Source organism: Stegodyphus dumicola, chromosome 8, assembly GCF_044657685.1.
Source record: "Stegodyphus dumicola isolate Sdum_Otavi_A_Nest chromosome 8, ASM4465768v1".
In the NCBI taxonomy this organism is placed as follows: domain Eukaryota; kingdom Metazoa; phylum Arthropoda; class Arachnida; order Araneae; family Eresidae; genus Stegodyphus; species Stegodyphus dumicola.
In genome coordinates this window covers 87,995,617-88,018,689 of record NC_140775.1, presented here as the reverse complement: position 1 = coordinate 88,018,689, position 23,073 = coordinate 87,995,617, and the positions used below count along the sequence as shown (strand labels likewise).

The 23,073-nt window shown below is 33.2% G+C and overlaps 1 protein-coding gene across 2 annotated transcripts in view; it reads left to right on the top strand.

Annotated features, from left to right (window-relative positions):
• The window catches only part of LOC118185769 (sialin-like), a 112,224-nt gene that overhangs the window by 62,410 nt on the left and 26,741 nt on the right, over positions 1-23,073 (top strand). For both annotated transcript variants that reach the window (XM_085822085.1, XM_035355674.1), the window contains 2 exons: positions 13,454-13,637; positions 15,791-15,924. In XM_085822085.1, coding sequence (XP_085678211.1) covers positions 13,454-13,637; positions 15,791-15,924 — 318 coding nt within the window. The remainder of the gene's footprint in view (positions 1-13,453; positions 13,638-15,790; positions 15,925-23,073) is intronic.

Here is a 23,073-nt window from a genome sequence, read left to right as displayed (position 1 = left end):
CCCTATTAAGAAATGACCTGGGGTTAAAACTACATAACAATCAGAATAATTGGAAATGGGTGTAAAAGGTCTCGAATTTAGTATTCCCTGTACCTGCACAATTTTAGTTTCAAATTCTTCATATGTAAAGCACAAATTTCCTATTGTTCTCTTTAAGTGATGCTTTACGGACTTAACAACAGCTTTCCATAGCCCTCCGAAATGAGGGCACTTGGGAGGAATAAAGTTCCAGTCTATTCCTTTCCACATGAAATATGAGGGCAAAGTTTTATCACAAAAATTAATTACATTGTAAAATGTCTTCAGCAGAGAATTAGCTCCTACAAAATTAGGGGCATTATCAGTGAATATTTTCGCACATTTGCCATTTCTGGCCATGCAACGCTGAAGAGTGGCAATTAAAGCACTAGACATCAAATCTGACAAAAGGTTGAGATGGATAGCTTGTGTTGTACAGCATATACATACACAAAAGTAAATTTTATTTAGCACAACCTTTCTCTGATGCTTGTAAGTTACATAAAAGGGACCACATAGATCCAAACCTGAAACACTAAATTGGGGGGGGGGATCTATTAACTCTCTCAGAAATTACCTGTAATCTGTGAAGACAAAATCTGTTTGCATTTAAAGCATGTCACACAAAGATACACTGTTTTTTTCGTGCCAAATCTCTACCACCTAATGGCCAAAATTTTAAACATACTGCATTCAATTATCCTTGCTAATATGCAGTAATCTTCTGTGCACACTAAAAAAATAAATCTTACTTAGAATTTCTTGGGAGGATTGCAGGATATTTCTGAGAAAATGGTAAAGAAGCTTTTTCAAGACGGCCACGAACATGAATTATTCCTTTAAGATCAACAGAGTAATGTAAATTTTTTGTTACCTGTCATGTCCTTTTTACAAAATAGAACCCTCTGCTCATGCTTAATAAGTGTTTCCTCAGCTATTCTTACCTTTTCTAGTTCAAGAGGGTCTACCTTTTTTAATCCATTCCTGCAATTACAAATAAATATAAAAATATAAGAAAGAACATTAATAATTTTATAATAGTTGTTACTAATACTCAAGAGTTCATCTAAAACATTAGAGTTCATGTCAATCAACATAGTTCTCTCAGAAATGTCATTAATGTCAATAGAACTTCTGCTTTTGTGCACAAAGGTTACCTTTCACTTGGTGTTAGGTGCTCAACCTCTGGAACTATTGGTTGTAAGTACTTGTAGGGAAGACAAGGCTTTGTCAAAAATTCTGCACAAGTCCACCACTTGAAATTGTTCACTGCAGAAGAGGCACTAACTCCACGCATTAGAAGATCGGCAGGATTATTCTTGGTTGACCAATAAAACCATGAATCTGGCTTAGTCAATTTCTGAATCTCGTCAACGTTATTTTGAACGAAGGACTTCCATCTTTTGCTGGATCCTTTAATCTAATACAGAGTGACTTCAGAATCATTCCAAGAAAAGATATTAGATGAACTTTTATGATCCAGAACTTTTTTAACTTCCGTTCCCAATCTTGCAGCAATCAGTGCACTCAGCAATTCCAGTCCAGGCAAGGAAACTTTTTTGACAGGTGAAACTCTGCTCTTGGAAGCCAGCAAATTCACATAAATTTTTTCTCGATTCTGTACTTTTAAATAAATGGCTGCACCATACAACTTTGGCTTACATCAGAAAAAACATAGATCTGTATATTTTCATCACATGAACCCAAAACAAATCTTGGAACACTAATGTTACTAAGTTCTGAAAGCTTGCTACACCATTGAGACCACTTGTCATTCAAATCAAAAGGAAGCTCAGCATCCCATGGTAGTTTACATAGCCATAACTTTTGTAGTAAAAGTTTTATTCTAACAATGAATGGTGTGATGGATCCAAGAGGATCATATATTTTTCCAGCTATTTTCAGGATGAAACATTTGGTACTTTTCTTTCTCCTCAAAATTTCAGTCAAACACAGAGTCTCTATACTCATTGTCCCATTGAATTCCTAATACTTTGAGTATCTTTACATTTGAGCTTAGTGGATGAATGTCAAAATTTTCTTCCCATTTTTTAACTAAATGATTATCATTCATCACCCATTTGCGTAGGTTCATCCGAGCTCCACACATAATTTGTTTGCTTTGCTTGAAGTTTTTAAAGCTTCTGATACATCATCTGCTCCTGTAACAAGATCATTAACATATATACATGTATCAAGAATTTGAAAGGTATCAGGATACACATTTCTGTACTTTTGGATATGCAGCTTTATAGTTGCCGTTAACAAAAAGGGACTGGAATTAACACTAAAGTGCACAAGCTTAAATCTATACACCTCTAGCTAATCCTTGGTATTCTACAAAGATGTATCAATATTCTTAACAACTAAAAATCTAACTGCATCTCGATCTTTCTCAGCTAACACGATCTGTGAAAATGCCTTTCCGATATCTCCTAAGATTGCAACTCTATTAAATCTAAAATATATCAGCAAGTAAAATATATTTTGATTCAAATTAATACCAGGCCACAAACAATCATTCGGGGACCAACTACCTATTTCATGTGGGCTCGCATCAAATACAGTATGCATTTTTGTCGTAATGCTTTCTTTTATATAAACTGCCTGATGTGGCATATAAAAAACTGGCTTCTTTACTGGTTTTGTAGAATCTAATACTTTTTCTATTATCCCTTGATTTAGGTACTCTTCCAAAGTTTCTCTATATTTTAAGTGTGATGCTTTATCATGCTGCATTTTCCTCATCAGGATCTTTATTCTTTTTTCTGCGACATTAAAATTGTCACCTAAATATTCCCAACATTTCTTCCAGGGTAGGCTAACAACATATAGACCACCTTTGAAACTAACAGTTCTATTGAATATCTCTAGTGCTCTATCTTTATCGTAAGCATTGGGATCATCTCTAATACCAATTGATTCCAAATCAAAAAAAACTTCTTCAACTGTGTCTCGACATTGTCATAAATTAACCCACAAATGTTTCTCATGTTGTAAATCTTCAGTGCTCCTGCTCATTAAATACTCAAAGTTTTGTAACACTAAATATGTATTTGGTACATAAATTTGCCCTGATCTTATCAAATTGAAAAATATTTCAGATCCAAGAAGTAGCTGAATTTTATCTGGTTTGTGAAAGTCTGGATCAACTAACGTAACTCCTTGTGGAATCGCAACATTGCAGACATCAGTTTGTCTAGAGGGGATCAAATGAGTAATTTTCGGAATTGCAAAAAAATATTTTCTACGACTGTACGTGTTTTCTCTATTTAAAATAACCGCACACATTTTTGATTTCACCATTGTTGAAATCCCAGATAAACATCCTACTGATATGTTTACATTTTCCTTTTCAAATGTAGCTTTTCAGCTAATTCCAATGAACAAAGATGGATCATACTTCCATTGTCAAGCAAAGTTCTGGCTGGAAGTATTTCTCCTTTATTTCTCTTAATATAAACAATCACTGTTGATAGTAGGACTCTATTAATAGCATTACAATTTTTATTTATATTAGCTGTTATAAAACACTCGTCATCCTTATTTCTGAATGGCTTCTCATGAAGGTTAAGTTTCATGGTTTTCGTAGACTGACTGGCATCTGACTTTTGATCCAATAAAGACGCGATTTTGCAACTGTTTTGATTTAGGGAATCAAAACTTTTTCTCACTCGTAACACAATAATGAATTGTGCTTTTTTCTGCATAGTTGACAAGAGGAATTGGAAGGGCAATTTCTCACTATATGATTTCCCAAACAGCAAAAACATAAGTTGTGCTTTTTGACATACTCTATCTTTTAAGTTGAATTTTTGAAATTTAGGACATTTAAATAATTTATGTTCCGCATTACACAGTTTACAAAGATATACATGTTTCTCGTTGACTCATGAAACTTGTGAAGAAACTTTTGGTTGACTTCGTTTAGGCATTACTGGAATTCTAGAAGTGTTTAATGTCCTCACATGATCCTTTAGAAATTCTAATAACTCTGCGATATTCGGTATTTTTTCTTTCTTTAAATTCCTTTCCCACCATAACTTAGTATTGTGATCAAGTTTCTGGCTGAGAATAAAGGCAAATGTAGTAGACGAAACCACATCTAACTTTTGTTCTAGAAATTCTAACAATCTCACAACATCACTTGTGACACCAAATGAGCATACACTTGTTCTCTAGGGTTTGAGTATCTTCCTTTAAGGAGAGACCATGCTAACTTATAATTATTACCTGTTATAGCTATCATTTTGGATTATTCTAAAGGCATCTCCTTTCAGTGCTGATTTCAAATACTGCAGTTTTACAGCATCTGATAAATTTGGGTTCTGATCAGTACTCACTTTAAAAATATCCTTAATGGAAAGCCAAGAATGCATTTCTCCTGAAAATGTAGGTAACGAAATCTTAGGTAAGCACACAACAGAATTTTCAGAAATTATTGTATTTTCCACTTTATTCTCTTTAACATCTTTCGACAATCTATTATTTATTTCAAATTCTATATCAGTAATACTACTAATGATTTCATCTTGCTCACTGAAGATTTTTTTGATATTTTCTTCACCATTTAAATCAATAATGGAATCAAATATATTATCAAACTCATTTTGCAAATTGTTAAATTTAATTTTTAACAATTCTGAATCACTAACACTTAAATCTGGCTCAGAAAGTTTCTTTTGCAACTTCGATAAGATAATTTTTTTAATTCTCATTTTAGTGAGAACATCTTTTAATTTCATATCCATTTTTGCTACACTTATCAATAATAACAAATTATCATACAAATTTAATTCAGAATTTACTAAATGCAACAGAGTTTCGTGAAAGAGTTTCAAGGGTTACTTACCCCTTTCTTTCAGCAACTGGCTATAGTCCACAAACACAAATTCTCCTGAAAGAAAATGGTAAAATCACTGTTTTACACCAGCTACTTAGCCGATGTCGCTCCGATTCTACAGGACCACTCAAGTGGTCCAGATAATTCAGAATGGACTGTAGCTGTTAATTAAACTAACTATAATTAGCAAACTATACTAAAATATCTTATTATCTTGATTTTACTCATTTGTGGAAGACACTCAGGCTTCACTCGTTCTTCTTCGCCACTGAAGCAATCTCTAAAAACTAATAAGATTCTTTTTGTAAACAGTAACGAAAGAAGAGAGCTTCAAAGGGATTTAACACCTGTAATGATTTTACTTGCTTTCCAAAATTAGTTAATTGGATTGTCTGGGTGGGAGAGTGCTTTCAGAACAGAAAGACTATTGGCATAAATATTTATATTATGACTAAGTTCTGTTTTCCTGGGGCTTGAGTGGCTACCAGGTGCATCGGCAAGTGGTGGATAGCCAGATGCCATGTGTTATCTGACAGGATAGCTTCGAATAATAAATAAGAAGGTGTGAACCCCTTCCTATAACCCTGGTCTATGCGATCCGACCCATGCCTAGGGTGAATGAACTGCGGTTATGGTGTCTTAACAGAGCTACTACAATGCCTGGCAACTTTTAGAGTATTCTACCATACCCAGCAACAGGCAATATTGGGTGGACCTTTTTTATCCTGCACTTTCTTTTCTAGTTTATATATGGCTGAAAATGACAATATAAGTAGAAATTCTGCTTTTGCAGGCAAAACCTATGAAGTAGACCTTTCTTCTTAAAACAAGGAAACCCAAAGGAAATCAATCGAAGGAGCAGAAATGAAGCCTTCATCGAGTGAGGTAGAAATGACCTCTACTCTAGTTTGTCAGTCAACATCTGGAGAAGAGCAGGAAGCTATTAAAAGCATGACTGCCTCTCTAGAAAATATCAAAATCAAAAAAGAGAATGTTCGGAGCACACACAAAAACTAAATAAATAAAGAAAGAAATAAAGGAATGTGCCTGAGAATAGAAAATTGCCAAAGGTACTTGGGTTGAAAACTCAAGTGGAAAGGTGAAAGAAGGCAATCTCAAAGGATGGAGCAGAATGCAGCCTCAAAGACTACCAAAAGAGACAGGCCTGAAAGTTATATCTTTAGGAAGGCTGTTACTATGGTCAAGGTGGCTGTACTCCTTGAGGGACATTCTGAAAAGCGTTTATTGAAGGATCAGGCTACTGATCTTTAACTTCTGATAATGTTGACTACTTTAGGTATTCTCAGTATTAAAGAGTTATACCTGAGCTGTATTAAGGGGCTGTTAGACTTTATTAACAAAGTGAAGGTGACCCAAATAAATGGAGCTAAGAAGCATTGGGTTTGGTGCATTTGGCATAAAATGCTATTTAGCGGAGGTGCACTGCAGGGGAAGAAAAGGAGAGGACAGTTCTATATCTCCCGTTCTACTGGGCCTATTGACGAAATTCAAATTGCGCTTTTCATGCCTCAAAAGCGCGACTTAGGATATGTATTAGATTTATATATAGCATTGTTCTAATATAGGTATTTTGACACAAAATCGGACTTCTTCTGAAATAAATTTTTTTCCGTATTTCAACTCTACGACTCTTAATTATGCCAAACTGCCAAGTTTTGTAAAAATTGCATGAGTTTAAAATATTAGCTCTAAAAATTTTAGCTCCTCAATGTTAATTCAATTTCATACGTATTTATTAATATCTCTTTTTTATTACACTTACTTGATTCTTTCTTTCGCAGTTCGAAATTTAGATTCGTTCCAAATGAAATTCACCCATTTTTTATGATTTATTTTTAAAATTTGTATTTTTTAATAATTCTTATAAATTTTCCGAAAAGAAATTTGAATGATAACCTAAAAAATTTTTAGCATCATCTTAAAGAAGATGTATTTCTAACCATACCTGCAAAAAATTGGAGCTTTTTATTCAAAATTTCTGAAGATATACTTAAATTTATATGCTTGCGTGTTTTGAAATTTGGCATATTTGTTGAAAGTGATAATAACATCTAATGTGGTGCACTTTGTTAAAATTATTTGAAAGTAGGAATGGTGTGACTGTTTTTACTCTCATACACAGTGTGAAAAGGAAAATTGGTTGTCATAAATTAAAACGTTCGCCAAATGAGTTATTCTTGGTGCAAACTGAAAATAATACGCCAAGATAATTTTTTGAATTTCTCTGTAAATTTCACACCAAATTTTACAAAATTTAATATTTAGGCATAATTTGAGTTGTAGAATCGAAATATGGAAAAAAAAATGGCATGTTATTTCAGAAAAAGTCCGATTTTGTGTTAGAATACCTATATTAGAACAATGCTATGTATAAATCTAATATATATCCTAAGTCGCGCTTTCGAGACATGAAAACCACTATTTGAATTTTGTCAATTGGCCCAGTAGAACGTGAGATAGAGAACTGCCTTCTCCCTTTTTTTTTAGCCATGTATGTGATACCTGACTTACTCAACCTAAAGAAGAAGAGAAGCTCTGTTTGGTCATTTCAGTGTATATAAGAAAACTGAATTGTACCTGTTCGATTTATATTTGTTGCAATCAATTTCAATGCTATAATGATATAATACCTAGACAAAGAATGTACTCTTCCCTCACTCCAGATCCATCTTTATAAATATCAAGCTGTCCATCTTTGGGAATATTTCTTTATCTATTGAAGTGCTTTAGGCTGGGTGTGTCACATTAATGTCATTTTTTTCAAAGACACAGTGGGTTACTATCTTTGTCTTCATATGTTTTAAAATCTATTCTTTTAATTCTTAATAAAATTTGTCTCAGTAAAATAGATAATATTCAGAGAGAGAGAGAGAGAGAGGGTCCACACCAGCCAGTATACTTGCAACTGTAATGGAAACAGAGCCAAGCCCTCTAAATAGAATCCTGTTTTGTTCATCTTACTATCACTTTCACTTGGCAGCCTCATCCATCCGTGTTGTACATGATAAAAGGATTCAAAACATGGTTGCAAATTGCTTTCTGGATGGCATTTTTAGTGGACAGTTATATTGCTACAAAGCATTTTCCTGTACTGATTCAAAATGCTTTCAGTTTTTGTGCATACATGTTTAAAATGAGGGATAAAATTCAAATATATTTTTCCATTGTGCTTAAATAAAATATACTCCTCTACTGTACTTATACTAAATTTCAATTGTTGGATCTATCTTTCTAATTGTTGGATCAGTAGCATAATCTACATCAGAGTATTAATCTAGATTTCTAGGCTGAAATCTATACATAAAGAGAATTTTAAAACTAGGTGTTACCCTTATGTACTTAAACAGACTTTTAACTATTGACCAATATCTTTGGTCAGCTTTACCGGAAAATTATGAGCAGAATGATGCAGCAAAACAATATCTTTCATAAATTGGCTCTTTTCTGAAGGTGCACATACAGGATTAGTACCACTTATTTGAAATTTCTGATATACTTTGTTAGCATAATTTTGCTGAATGTGGATATCTCCATTTTTTAACCTTTTCATTCGTAAGAAGACTTTTTAATTTTTTTTTATTCTGTTTCTTTGTGTTTTGCTTTAAATTCCTGGTACAGTTCCAATGAAAAATCATCTGTTGATTTTTGAAGTAGCAGCAAAAAGTCTATTATCAACAGGTAGTGGTAGTAGCAGTTTTTGCTATTTACTATCACTCTTAAAGAAGCAAGTGCCAGTCTTGCTCTCCTTCAGACCATGCTGCTCTAGAAATTCTTTGAATCTATTATTCCAATATGTGGGTAATTGCTTTAGTCCATAGAAGCATTTTATCAATCAATGTACTTTATCTGACTTGCAATCATAGCCTTTTGGGTGTTGTATGTAAATTTCTTCATATATTGTCCCATACAAGAATGCAAATTTAACACCAAATTGTATCCATCATCTAGTGCAGTGCTCCGCAACCTTCTTTCACCTGCGACGCACAAAAAATCTTTCTGGAATTTCGTGGCACACCAAAAGCTAATGTATATATGTATTGATTTATACACAAAATTTACAATAAATTTTTGTTTTTAATTTGAAAAATATACAATTATAAAACCATAACATATTTATTTATATGCAATCATAATAATTATCAATATGATACCTGCGCTTGCTTCAATGAACACAAAAGTTTTATATTCGGCTCAATATCTGACAACGCAACACAAAGTTCTTGGTCAAGATCTTTTAAGCATGACTGCGTATCATTTTTAATTAATAATAGAGTTGAAAAACTTTGCTCATATAAATATGTCGTAGAAAATGGAAGAAATGTTAAAATCGCTTTTTCGGAAATATGAGGATATTCTTTTTTTTAAAAAAATTAAAAAACAAAAATTCTTCAATTTGATTGGTTTATTTCAAATTAAAAAAAAACAGTTTTAGAGCTATTATTTTTAATTAAAATGGTCTGAAACCAATATATTTTGTTTAAATTTATGTTTAAAAAAAAGTTATATATTTTTGAGTTCCAAGTTATCAAGGAAGTGCCGAAAAAATTCAAATGCTGACACACTTACAATCACACACACAACCACACAACAGTGAAATATATAAAAACATTTAAAATAGACATTATTAAGGAAAAAATTGTCATTGTGTATTAAATACATGATAAAAAATTGCAAAATGTCAAATACATGTATTTGATTGCGGCACACCTATATCCTACTCATGGCACACCAGTGTGCCGTGGCACACACCGGTTGCGGAGCACTGATCTAGTGAAACACTTATACAGAATGGATTGTTTCAAAATGAGCAACCAGGCCATTAACCAGTCTCACAGTAATCAGTATATTCCTTTTGGGAAAAACCTTTTGTCACAAGACAAGCTTTGAATTTTATCAGTGCTTCCATTTGCTTGATGCATCACTTTATATACCCACTTCTTTGCAGTAGCTTTTCTTCCATCTGGTAATTTTGTCAGATGCCATATATCATTCTGTGATAAAGATTTTGATTCATCTTTCATAGCAGCGTGCTACTCATCCACATTCTGTGATTTCATTGCTTTGATAATAATTTACTGGTTCTGTGCGTTCCTCAATTTTAACATTTAACCAGACATATGGGTGGTTTTATTTCCCTTCTTATTCTATATTCTCTGTCGTTGCATCTGGATCAAACTGACTCACAGTGTTGTCTGTTGAATAAGATATTTCAGGGCATTGTTACTGAGAGATAATTATTGGCTTGATTTTTACAACTATTGCTGTTGAAACTAATTTCGGGGAAAACACAGCATCGCTGTTTCAATCATAACGATAATGTTCCAACATAAGTCAGTATGTATGCAACTGTATTAGCATTTCAGCTCATGGTAACTTGGGTAGATCTTTAGCACATGTTATTTTTCTTGCTAAATGTACAATTATTCTATTGATTTATTCAGCTAATCTGTTTTGTTGTGGTATATAGGGAGCACTATAATGAAATTCTACCCCTCCCCCCCTTTTTTTCTTCCTCAGAAGACCAGTTTGATACTCCACCATTATTAAGAACTGCTTTAATTTGCCTTTGTCATTGATTCTTGAAGAAAATACTAAATTTTTCAAATTTAGTTTCTTGAAGAAAATACTAAAATTTTCAAATTTAGTTACAACTTGCATACTTTTCTATATTTAGAATAATCATTTGAAAAACAAAATAGCAAGACTCACTCTGCATTCCTCCTCCATAGGTTCCCAAACATCAGTGTGTGTGAACTCATTGATATTTTTTGCTCATTGTTGATGGCTTTGGAATGGCATCCTGTGCTGTTTACCTAGCACACATGCTTGAAAAAATTCTTCATCAGATTTGAATTCCATTCTTTGAGAATGGAACAATCTTTTTACATGTTGCTAATTCAGATGCCCTAGCCTTTAATGGCAAATTTTAAGAGTGTTCAATTCATTTTATTGAGCTTCACAGCTGACACCATAATAGTATTATCCATTCTGTCTGTTCTTAGATAAAATTATTTTGCATAACAATTGAAATAAATTTCTGTTAAAAATTCTGACAGCAACAACATTATTTGGTGTGATAAATTCACATTTGTCCTTTAATATACTGCATTCTGAACCCCGTAATCTTAAGCTTGACTTGCAGAAAATAGGTTTCAGGAAGCATCTCAAGTGTTCTGCGTGATATTGTTCTTCCAGGTGTCGTACAGAAACATTTTTACAGCCGTACTGTTTTACTATAACTATATGCTTTCATTGTTGAATTGTTTCCAATTCAAACTTCTCTAGGTCATTCATGCTTTGCAAATGTTTTTAACCAGTCATTTGTTTGTTGCATATTATGTAGCTCTAGTATCCATGACCCTCATTACTTTCTGCAGTCAACATTCACTCATAAAAACTTCATGACTGTTAAAATTTCTGTCATACACATTAGTACTGTTTTTCTGAAGTTTGCTGTCCTTTTTCATGTATCTTCTTTTTCCACGCTTGAAATGTTTGTATTGCTTTTTCGTGTTTATCTACAATTCTCTCTGATCTTGATGCATTTTTTCCCCTGAATTAAAAACCTAACTTTTCTTAAGGCTTTGGTTACCAGCACAACCAGTTCATTTCTTCCAGAGTGGAAGGTTCTCAGCTCGGGATGGGGGTGAATGCGGTTAGTCTTTTATTTACTTGTTAAGCATTTAGCATTAGTTTATGAACATAAAAACTATTTTTATAGGTTCTGGAATTATCAATATTTTCCATTATTTTTCTTGTTAATTTATTAAGCACATTAAAAAAGAATCTAAATTTTGGTAAATGTATGCATGTTTTTTGAGTTATGGAAAGGGAAGGGGGAATGATAATCCACCAGTGGTGAAAAGAGTGTATGAGGTAAGAGAGGTGGAGAACCACTGCTGCAGAGAACTCAAATGATCTTCTCTGCTCTTCTGAAACTAAAAATTCAGTCAATGTATGCTGCTCTTCTGATTGTGCATATTAAACCACTTTTAGTGACTCAAAATCACTTGATAGTGTTTTTAAAAGTTTTCTCATAAGAATAAATTTATTGGGTTTCATAGATATATTATGCATTTGTGATAAAAGATGCTCTAATTTTGTATGTGCATGGCCTTTGATTCTGTAGGATCATGTGCAAAAAATGAGAACTGCAGTTGACATACATATTGGGCTTGCTTATTCTTCTTTTCAAAGCATCTCATGTAGTTTCAACACATTTCACTGGCTGTACTGCATATGGATACAAGATCACATATTCTTGTGTCTAGCATCTGAAAAAATATTCCATGCACCACTTTACTGCCTGTATCAAACTCAGTTAATTCACTATTGTATTGATTATGATTTTGCTGCTGAAGCATAATCAGGAACAGGGTCTGGTTTGATGGTGTTGTCAGAACACACCTTGAACACTCTTTTCTTTTTCCATAAATAAATCCTTGACCATCTACACCCACTTGACCAGTTTACAGAGCCAAGGAATTTATTTGTTGTGAACAGTTCCATAATTATTATTATTATTTTAATTCCTTGAAAAATGTCCTTTTGTAAGGAATTCTGTGACTTATTGTTAAATGTAGCATGTTAGGCTTATGCCAGTATCACCATCTGTAATTAAATATGGGACTGAGTATCATAATCTCTTAAGAAAATTCATTGCAGATATTATTAAGTAACAAGTTAAGAGGAAGGAAGGAAAGTAAGGAAAAGTATTTAATTTAAACTTAATGGACATAAGCAACACTTAATGATAAATCTTCAATAATGCAGTGTGTGAATGCATACTCATGATGTGATAACAACAACCAAACTGGTACCACAAGTAAAACAGCAAAAAAGTTGCATGAAATGATATAAATTCAGTTCACGAAAAATACATTAACTAAATGATAGAATTGAAGCTCATATTTTGAAGAACATTTTTTACTGTGAATTGCAGGAGAGATTTTTCTTAAGCTTGCATCAGCCTTAGGGACACGTAATACTATTGTGTTTAACTGCTTGTGTGCACTTGGCTTGGTTTTGTAAGCTTTAGTAGTGGGATGAGCTATCCACTGTTAATCATGTTAAGGAACATTTGCTTCTCTATTTTGCTGAAATCTGACTGGACTCTATCACAAGGAACAAAAAGTGATGCTTCTAAATCATCATGAACTTGAATGAAAAGTGAAATTCATAGGCCCCGGTGAAAACAAGTATTCACCACAAGCATTAAATTATATTGTGCATTTGGTGGGATTTACATGATATAATTCTTTATAAGTTTCTTTAGCTGTGCATCAGCATTAAACTGTCTTATTTGGTTACTGAGCTGTAGTTTTGAGAGAAAGGCCTTCATCGGTAAAATCAAGATGAACAATAGCGGCTAGCAATTTCAATGCTAAGGCATGTGAATGGTGCATATTTTATGCAGTAATAAGCTTTTGGTTATACTAAACATTATATGTTTTTAAATTGATCCAAACATTTTTAAAACGTTACTGTTATATAAATGTTAATTTCTTCACATATGGATTGTTCATGAGAATGTCTTGTAAAAGTTTTATTAAATTACGGCATCATTTTTAGGGAGTTACATTTCCTGCAATGCATTGTATGTTAGGGCGTTGGTTGCCAAAGTTAGAAAGAAGCATGTTATCTACGATTATCTACAGTGGGGCGCAGATAGGTACTGTAATTGCAATGCCTATTTCTGGACTACTCTGTGCCTCTGATTTCCTGGGAGGATGGCCATCAGTGTTTTATGTCTTTGGTCAGTGATCTTATATATATTTTTTATAGTGCTTTCTTGATTTATTTAGTTTAAGAAGTATTATTTACAATTTATATTTTATAAAAATGTATATAAAATGTAATAAGTGTTTTATGTGGTATTAGTATTTAAATATTTTTATGCATTGGCATGCTTTTAATTCTCAAAGAAAATTATTCTGTGGCTGAAATACTGTAAATACCAAATTATTCAGAGAATTTTTTTTTTAAATTTAAGAATAGTGTTTCTTTTATTAAGCTGTAGTAATTGTCATTAGACGATAAATATTCAACCATGAAATGTTATTATGTGTTTCAGATTTCACATTAACTAGTTTTTTCATGTTTAATTGAATATTGTTTTTAATTAATTAATCAATAATCCACTGATGAAGATAAATTTTCACAAGTATTAAATTGTATTTGCATCATTTCTCATGAAATTAGTTTTTTCTGTTTCATTTAGTATACTTAATATTATAAAAAGCATATGTAGTTATTTTATAGCAGCTGTTAATAACGACAGCATTACATTTGTCTCTAAGAAATAAAAATACTAAAGGCTTATTTCCATTTGAGGCTATTGATAGTAATGAGTCCTTAAAAAGTTCTTGAGACTTCTACATCCAATGAAGTTTGTTAATTCAGTGAGTAATTGCTGAAGGCTTCCATCTATGTTATTGTTTAAAAAGATGAAACACACAGTTACAAGTTATTATTCAGTGGGAAACATGAATAAACCATTAAACAAAATAAGCATATGCTTAGGGCATCAAGAAAAGAAGACATCATGGCAAGATGCTTAGTGCTTAGGAACTTGGGGAAAGGGAAGCAACATAAGAATTAACCATTGCAGGTTTTACTGTGGAATGAGTAGTGCAGCTAAATCAAGAAAGGGAGAAAGACAGCCATAAATAAGGTACACCAAAATCTCTTTAGTGCATATGGACTCTAAAAGATTTAACCTGAACTTGTTCAGTGAAATCTGGCATTTATCCTAACCATGATGTTAAGGCATTAAACACATAAAAGTTCATCATGGAGGAACCAAAGAATTAATTAGAAATTTGCCATTATTCTGGAATTTTGGTACTGACATATCGCAAATAGGCATTCAAGATATTTGTTATTTAAGAGTATCTTTAGGCTATGCATAGCACAACATTGGATGTGTTCATGTGTTAATTTTATTTTTATTAGTAATATTAATAAAACAAATTCATGTAAAAATTAAATTATTTAATGAAGTTTAAATTAGCTAAAAACAGTATCTGCATTTTAGATGCAATGAAAGTACTGTTAGAATCAGCAATGTGAGTTCTCAGTGTTTAAAGGAAAGTAAATTACAGTTATTTCCAGTGTTGATGGCAATATTCCATTTCCTTCCAGTTATCTAAAAATAACATTATGAAGATGATTTCTATTTTATTCCGCCTTATTTGGTCGTTAGTGTAGTGTCATGTTGTGAAGCATGCTAGTAGGAATACTAACAACTACATACCAGAATTGTTATTTCAAGTCCTGAAAGTGGTTGCCTAGGCAAGTTTGGAAAAGTCCTTTTAAATATCCATGAAGGAAATACTTGCACACAAATGCTGAAGGAAGTAGTTGCACACAAATGGGTGAGGGATCTAATGGATTTTGCAGTATTCCAGTCATCAGTATTGTATGGTTAAGAAAAGTATTCCATGGAGCATCATGGAAGTCTGTGCTTTATGTAGGACATGGTAAGTTACCACTCTCATGCTAGTGAACTAGCTCTAAGTAACTAAAGAGGGAGTCAAAGTGATGAGAATAGCATAATGAGAACACTGCAGATGTACTTATATCACTTAATAATGAGTGATAGATTTTCCTAGTAGAATAATGATAGCATCTCGCTCTATCTTTGGGTCATTATTGATGAATTGTTAGTTTGCTATATGCTTGTTTAAGTTTTAAAAAAATTATCTGAATTTTGAACTTATTGATCAATGTGTATAATTAAAATATTAAGAAATATTTTCCCTGAAATTTTCATGTTTATTAAGTAATGTACTGCATTTTTGAATTTTATAATTTATAAATGCACCACTGTCAAATACTCGCACTATAATTCATAATGCAAATATTTCAGAAAATATTGATGTGTGTGTATTTCCTTATTTGCCACAGGTTTTCTTGGCTGTCTTTGGTTTGTATTTTGGGCATGGCTTGTCCATGAAACTCCAGATGTACATCCTCGTATTACAAAAACAGAAATACTAATTATTCAAGCAGGGAAGACTGAGGATGATTTATGTCGTAAGGTAATAATTTAAATTTTATTGATATTCCTGAAGTATATTACTTGCACACTAGCTAATAGGAAAAACCTCAGCTTTATAATAACTATGTAATAGGGGGACTGGAAAGTAATGTCGCTTTCTTACATTAAATTCACATGAATAAATTTTTAACACGTTTTTATTTTTAATCAATAATGTAATCACCCTTGATATCAACAACCTTTTGCCATCTAGTGTGCGGATTTTCAATCTCCAGTCCGATATAAGTCAGTTGGTTTTTGAGTAAAAAATCTCAAGATGGCATTTGGGACATCATTCAAATTTCGAATTTTTTGGCATTAAGAAAATGTTCTAGGGATCGGAATAAATGGAAATCCGAGCGTACGATATTGGGCAAGTATGGTGGGTGATGCAGCACCTCCCATCCCAATTCATTCGTTTTTTCCAGTGTCCGTCTTGCACAGTACAGTCTTGCATTGTTGTGTTGCAGAATGATGCCTTTTCTATTGACAATCGCCGGATATTTTTCGATTAAAGATTGTTCACAATAAAGATCTGCATTAACAGTTTGTCCAGGTTTCAGCAATTCAAAATGAACAATTCCGCGAATACTCCACCAAATACAGAAGCGCCTTTTTGGGATGTAAATTCTTTGTAAACCCTATTAAGACTGTTTTTTGCGTTTTGGATTATCAATATAGGACAAATTTTTCATTCCCAGTAATCAAATGATCAAAAAACGGTTCTGTGTGGTGGCGTTTAAGCAATACGTTGCGTGTGATGGATCGGTTGGCTCTTCGGACAGATTATAGGGGACTCAAACACCTGCTTTGCTTATTTTCAAATTCTGCTTTAAATGTTCTTGGATGGTCGACCAAGGTTGGTTAAGAGTGTTAGACATGGATTTGCTTCCACTTCTGCCCTTAGCATGTTGTTGTCAACATGTGCAGAAACGTCATTACTTTCTGGTCCCCCTATTACAAAGGTTGTTCATGTGTTTTTTTGAACAATTTTGATTAAGGAAATAATTGAAATTAATAATTTGTAAAAATTAATTGGCAGCAGCTTTTATCCTGAGAGATAAATTATCGTCTATAGAAGTAAACAATTTTATAAGTTATTTATGTAAATGTATTTTGGATAGAAGGTTATATTTTTGTACTTTCTAAAGGTAAGTAGTCTCATTTTTCAATACAAAAGGGCTATATGAATCTTGAAGTCAAAAAGCTGAAGATACGATACATAATATCATTCATAACAAAAGAAAAATCGACAGTCACTATTTTCTGCAGGGAATAAAATACAAATATGTTCTGCAAGGAATAAAAAAACAGCATTTCAAAAATTAAATCTGTGTTTCTAGTAGAGGATCCACCTCTCAATAAGTAATGTCATCAGCATATTATATCACCTTGAATGCTTCAGGGGTAGTATTTTGGTATGAATGGATACTGTCTAATATATAGGCACTGTAATATATCCATATTGGTACTGGTATTGTTGAATATACCAGTACCATATATTCTAATACAAAGAAAATAGTAGACCTATTTTAAGAGCAACAAATTTTATTGTTGCTAGGTCTCATGATGCATTGTGAGTGCAGGTTCTGGAAAAACATTTAAATGATAAACTAAAATTGTTTTTTACAACATTCAGAATGCCTGGAAATGTTGTGAGGATGATGTACTTAAATATTCATAAAACATTAGTTTCTGTTTTATATTACTTCCTTTAAAATATTATTTTTTATTTAAAATATATATATATATTTTAGAATATTTTATCTTTCAAAATAGAAAAATTACCAAGTCCATTAAAACTGTAAACAAAGCTGCTGGAATTGAAAGTCAAACTGAGGATTTGTGTTCTGTAATATTAATATTCTACTAGAAGGCCATTGGTAATTTTTAATTATTGGTAATATTATTGGCCATTGGTAATATTTTACTAGAAGGCCATGTGAAGCAATTAAATAGCATGAAAATTACATAGAAATTCAACCTTGATTTTTTTTACATTATTATTTTTAGTTTATATGCTTACTAACTTGAACTTTGTAACTTAAAGTTGGATACATTAATAAATCAAAGACTATGCACTTCCCTTGTTAGCAGGTTCACTTTGTTTTCTTGTGTATAGCGTAAGATAAGGATAACCACATGAGGACCTTTCATCCCTTAAATTTGACTTGCCTGCAACAAGCAGTAGTTTTATTTTTGAAATGCAATTGCATTTCCAAAAAGAAGCCATTCAACAACACATTTCTTTAATTTAATAATTTAATGTTTTAATTTATATTATGTGTATAGAAATTTAATTGATTTTAAACCTGTCTGCTGTAGACAAATGCTCAAAATAACAAATGCAATGGCAAACAGTTCTATTTCTGAAAATTATAGTAATGGATTTGTTATTTTAGAGCAGGTAATGGCCATCAAAAGAGTACAAAAGATATATACAAAGCTCATTTAAAAATTATGCACTGTAATTGTTCTTTTCCCTCTCAAGTTGTACTTAATTTCAAGCAGTTTATTCTTTACAGTCGTAAGTAATCTCTTATATTAGAAGATTTGTTATTACTTTTATTGCTTTTCTTCAGTCCTGGGATACCTTGAATAATTTGTTGAATAACCTGGAATACCCTGAATAAGAAGCTTCTTTAAGAAGGAAAGACAGAAAAGCTTTGGTTCTTTCAAACTGAGGAAGTATTTGATGTCTGGTGGACTCATATCTAGATTTGATGTCAGTTGAGATAAAAATCTTACTCGATCAGTAGATCTGTCATAATTTTCCCAAATATGTACATTAACATTTAAAGTGTTCATTCCTAAGCAAGTCAAGTGTTTTTTCTGCATTCTTTCTCACAGTTTTTGCAACAATGATATTCTGCAGTCACACTTTTTCTAGCAAGAACTCTTATTTTCATAAGATTCATTGGTATATATTCTAAGCAGAGATAATTGTTTATTTCATCTATGATTGTCCATGCCGATATTTTTGGGCATTATGGGAAGGATGGATTTATTCATTGGATTATTTGTGTGTCAAAGTCACTATCCATATCTGATCAAATTATTGTTGACAATTTTTTTTACCTTTGTAATCAAATCTTTATTTCATTATAGTCACATTGAGCAGTAAGGAATCCATAGGGAAAAAGAATTTTCACCTTCCATGAAATCTTTTTTCAAAATACAATATAGTGATACTGGTAAACTATTGTACACTGAGATATTTCTTTGCATGTTGTTTGAGTATCTTCTGCCTTCTAGTCCATTACAAGTATATCATTTTGTGCATCTGTTAATATTTATGGTTTTCCTGGCTTTTGGTGATCTTATACACCTGACGTGTTCTTCATGAAAGTGGGAAGACCAGCAGAAGAGTGATTGCCTGATTACCGTAAATTTCATGCAATGCACTCCAAAATTCTACTGAAGTTTTTCACGAAAACGTTCACTTTGGAAATATGATCCTAGGCTTTGATTTCTACAGTCACCAGTACCCCTGATACTTGCAGACACCATTTTAAATGCTTATTACTTAAGTGGACATTTGCTTTTGTCTCAGATCTTCATCTAATGTAAATGTATGGAACTTGTTCTGCTATTAAGGTTACCAGAAGTTAATATAAGACATTTATATAGTATGCAAATCACATTTATCAAAATTTATTTGAAAAATTGTGGCAATGCCTTCTAATCTGGAACACATCTGATCCAAAATGAAACAAGCTTATATGAGAAGATATAGAATAAGTTGTAAAACTACATATGAAAAAAAAAAAATGAAAATACAGAATACATTTCTTGTAAGAAATTTCGACAGGAATATTGATGTGAATTTTCTTTTACATGGCCATCATCCCATTTGCGCTACCATTCAATTACATTTAACTCTTCGAACTTCATTTTTAATGTCCTAATTGGAGTTTTTGTGACAAAGTTGATACTGATAAGATGGTTCATTCCAGTTATATAACCCGTTTTGCAGTATTGCTAATTTGTGCATTATTTTTTAAGCCAGCATATGTATGTTGGCATTCTGATGTAGTGATAATGCATCTCAGAGTTTACTGAATTTTATTATTGATATGTATAGTTTTTAACGTGTATTGGAAAATATTAAAGCTAAGTCAAATCATGAATTTCCCCAAATTTGAATCTTAATCGTGGAAGATTTTGAATTTGTTTATTATCAGATCTTTTAAATCCTTCAAATATGAATAAGACGACGAAGAAAAAAGAAAGAAAACTTAAAAAACTTAAATGTTTAATAAAGTAAAATTTCAAATCTGCATATAATGAAAAACAAATAAAAAATATATTGTAAAATATATGTGCATGTGTTAAAAGATGGGAATGAAATTTAGTATATAAAGTATATAATATTAAAGTCTTGAATCTTGAGCTTCATTTTTTCAAACATATTTCAGTCCTGGTGTATATATATTAGTTTTGACAAACATATTTCAGTAATGCCTCAAATTTCATTTCACATTTCAGCAGCCATGACCAAACTATGGAGATTTTAGATATTCACATATAACCAAAACTGAAACAATCACATTTTTTTTTAACTCTTCAGCAGTTGTGAGGTCAAGCAATTATTTCTTCCCAAATAAGTCCAATATTGCTGATTTCTTTTACACAATGCGGTGTATAACTTAAATGCGAGCTGAGCTAGATGACCATGTTAATAAATGTTTCTATTGTGTGTCAGTAAAATTAATCTTTCTTTTCCGAAAGTTTTGACTTAAAAATGTTCTAACATTTTTCTTCTGAGTTCTTGGTTAGCATTCCTAATATTCAGATGATTAAAAGATGCATTTTCATGAGTGCTCATTACTGCAAACTTCTGCAGCAGTACATAATTCTTGCTATACTAGGAACAATGTTCAGAGACTACTGTGTGTTTTTTTCCATGCAAAATGGTGTGACATCCCATATTGGCTGACGAAGGAAGGAACAATTGTGTGCTCAATTTGATAATTGAGTAATTTTAAGAAGTTATCTGAATGCCTGGTATCCTAATTTTTTTTTTTTTTTTTTTTTGATTTATATCCCTGTGTCTTCCAAGTGTGAGGATTCCTGCTACAGTCAAAAGCATGCCTTGGTAATTGAATTCTGGAAGAAAACTTTGCTGAGCAGTTGAGCATGTCATGAGACACTTCAGACATGCAATTGATGCAAATGAACAAACACATTGAACAGATTTTTATAAGGTATTTCTCTCACCTTTTTAGTATGCCTTCGTGGTGTAGTGGTCAGTACGCTTTGCGTGTATTTGAGAGGTCCGTGGTTTGAGTTCTGGTGATAACATTGCTCATTTTTCATCTTTCCTGCTTTTGAAATAACCTAATGTCTCTCTACATGTTGTGATGAAATAAATTTTTGTTTTTAATCTGCAATTCTTGTTCTTCATGCACCACTTTTTCACCTGCGTGTACAAATTTGAATTACTATTTTTTATTGTAGTTTTCTTCGCTTCAAGGGCTATATAATATATATACATATATATATATATACACACTGCTCAACATTGAAAATGCAACACCAAGAAGTGGTCAGAAAGTGATGAAATTTGGAAAAAAGACAGAGACAGCAAGTAGCAATAAGTGATCTTTATTTCAAAATGATAGTCGGAATACAAAGCGAGAACGGTGTCGGCTCAGTAGGATGTAGGACCACTGTGGACTGTGATGCACGAAGAAACATGTCTAGGGATAGAGTCAATAACAGTGCAGATGGTGTCTTGAGGGATTGCTCTCCATTCCCTTTCAACCATTTGCCACAGTTCGACTTCTGAACGAGGCAGGGGCAGAGTCTGGAAACGGTGTCCAATTGCATCCCACACATGTTTGATTGGTGACAGGTCAGGAGATTATGGTGGCCAGGGAAGCATCTTTATACCTCCCTGAGCATGTTGGCAGATGGGAGCACTGTGTGGTTGGGTATTATCCTGCTGAAAAATTGCATTAGGCAGCCTCTGAAGGTAGGGGATTGCCACCGTCCGCAGTACATTATCCAAGTATCGTTGGGCCAACATAATGCCCTGAATAGGAACTAGAGGTGATCTGGAATCGTAGGCAATAGCGTCCCAAACCATCATGCCACATTGTCGTGCGGTGAGGTGTTCCACAGTTACTGCCGGATTAGATCTGTCTCCACGTCGATGACCCACGTGTATGCAGCGACTGTCACTGAATAAACAGAAGCATGACTCATCTGAGAACACGAGGTTTTGCCATTCTGTCATCCACATCGCTCCAAACCGGCACCATTCTAAACATTGCTGTCTATGCTGTGGGGTCCAATGGCAGTCTTCTTAACGGATGCCGTGAGTGCAGACCACTTTCAACCAATCGACGGAATATGGGTCTGGTCGACACAGGAACATCCATGGTATCTTGCACATGCTGCAGAATTACAGTACGAGTGACTTGCGGGACCACCACAGCTTGTCGGCGGATGCGTCAATCCACGCGTGCTGGCGTCACTCGGGCTGCGCCTGCACCCCTCCTCCTTTCCACACTACCTTGTTCCAACCATGTTCGCCATAGCCGATGCACCGTGCTCGCATCCATGTGGGTGTCAGCTGCGATTTGACGTAAGGACCAACCTGCCCTTCTAAGTCCGATCACCATACCCCTCGTAAAATCGTCTATCTGTTGGAAGTGCCTTCGTTGATGGCGGCCGGGCATTCTTTCCTATTACACGTATCCTCCAGGACAAAACCAACTTTCTTCGATAATTTGTCTGGCAGAAATAACGACACGAATATTGCCCATTCTGCACGTTCCTTCTCTTATATCTTACTTCACGTGCGTCACATTTCACATCACAATGAGAGCTGCACATTTCACATCCTTCGCATAACTCAGTGACGTGTGTCTACTCTAAAATTTGCATAAATTTTTTACCACTCCTTCTTGGTGTTTGTTGCATTTTCAATGTCGAACAGTGTATACGAAGTTTTAAAAAATACAATAACAAGGACAGACTACATAGATCTTGAATAGGGTGTCTTTAAGTACCCAGTGGTTTCATATGTCACTTTGTAAATACATCTTCTTGTCACATTGTGGATGTATGATAAACAACAGTCATGAGACCATTTATCTAATGCTGTTTATGATGAAACGTTTTATAACTGGTAATAGTAAAT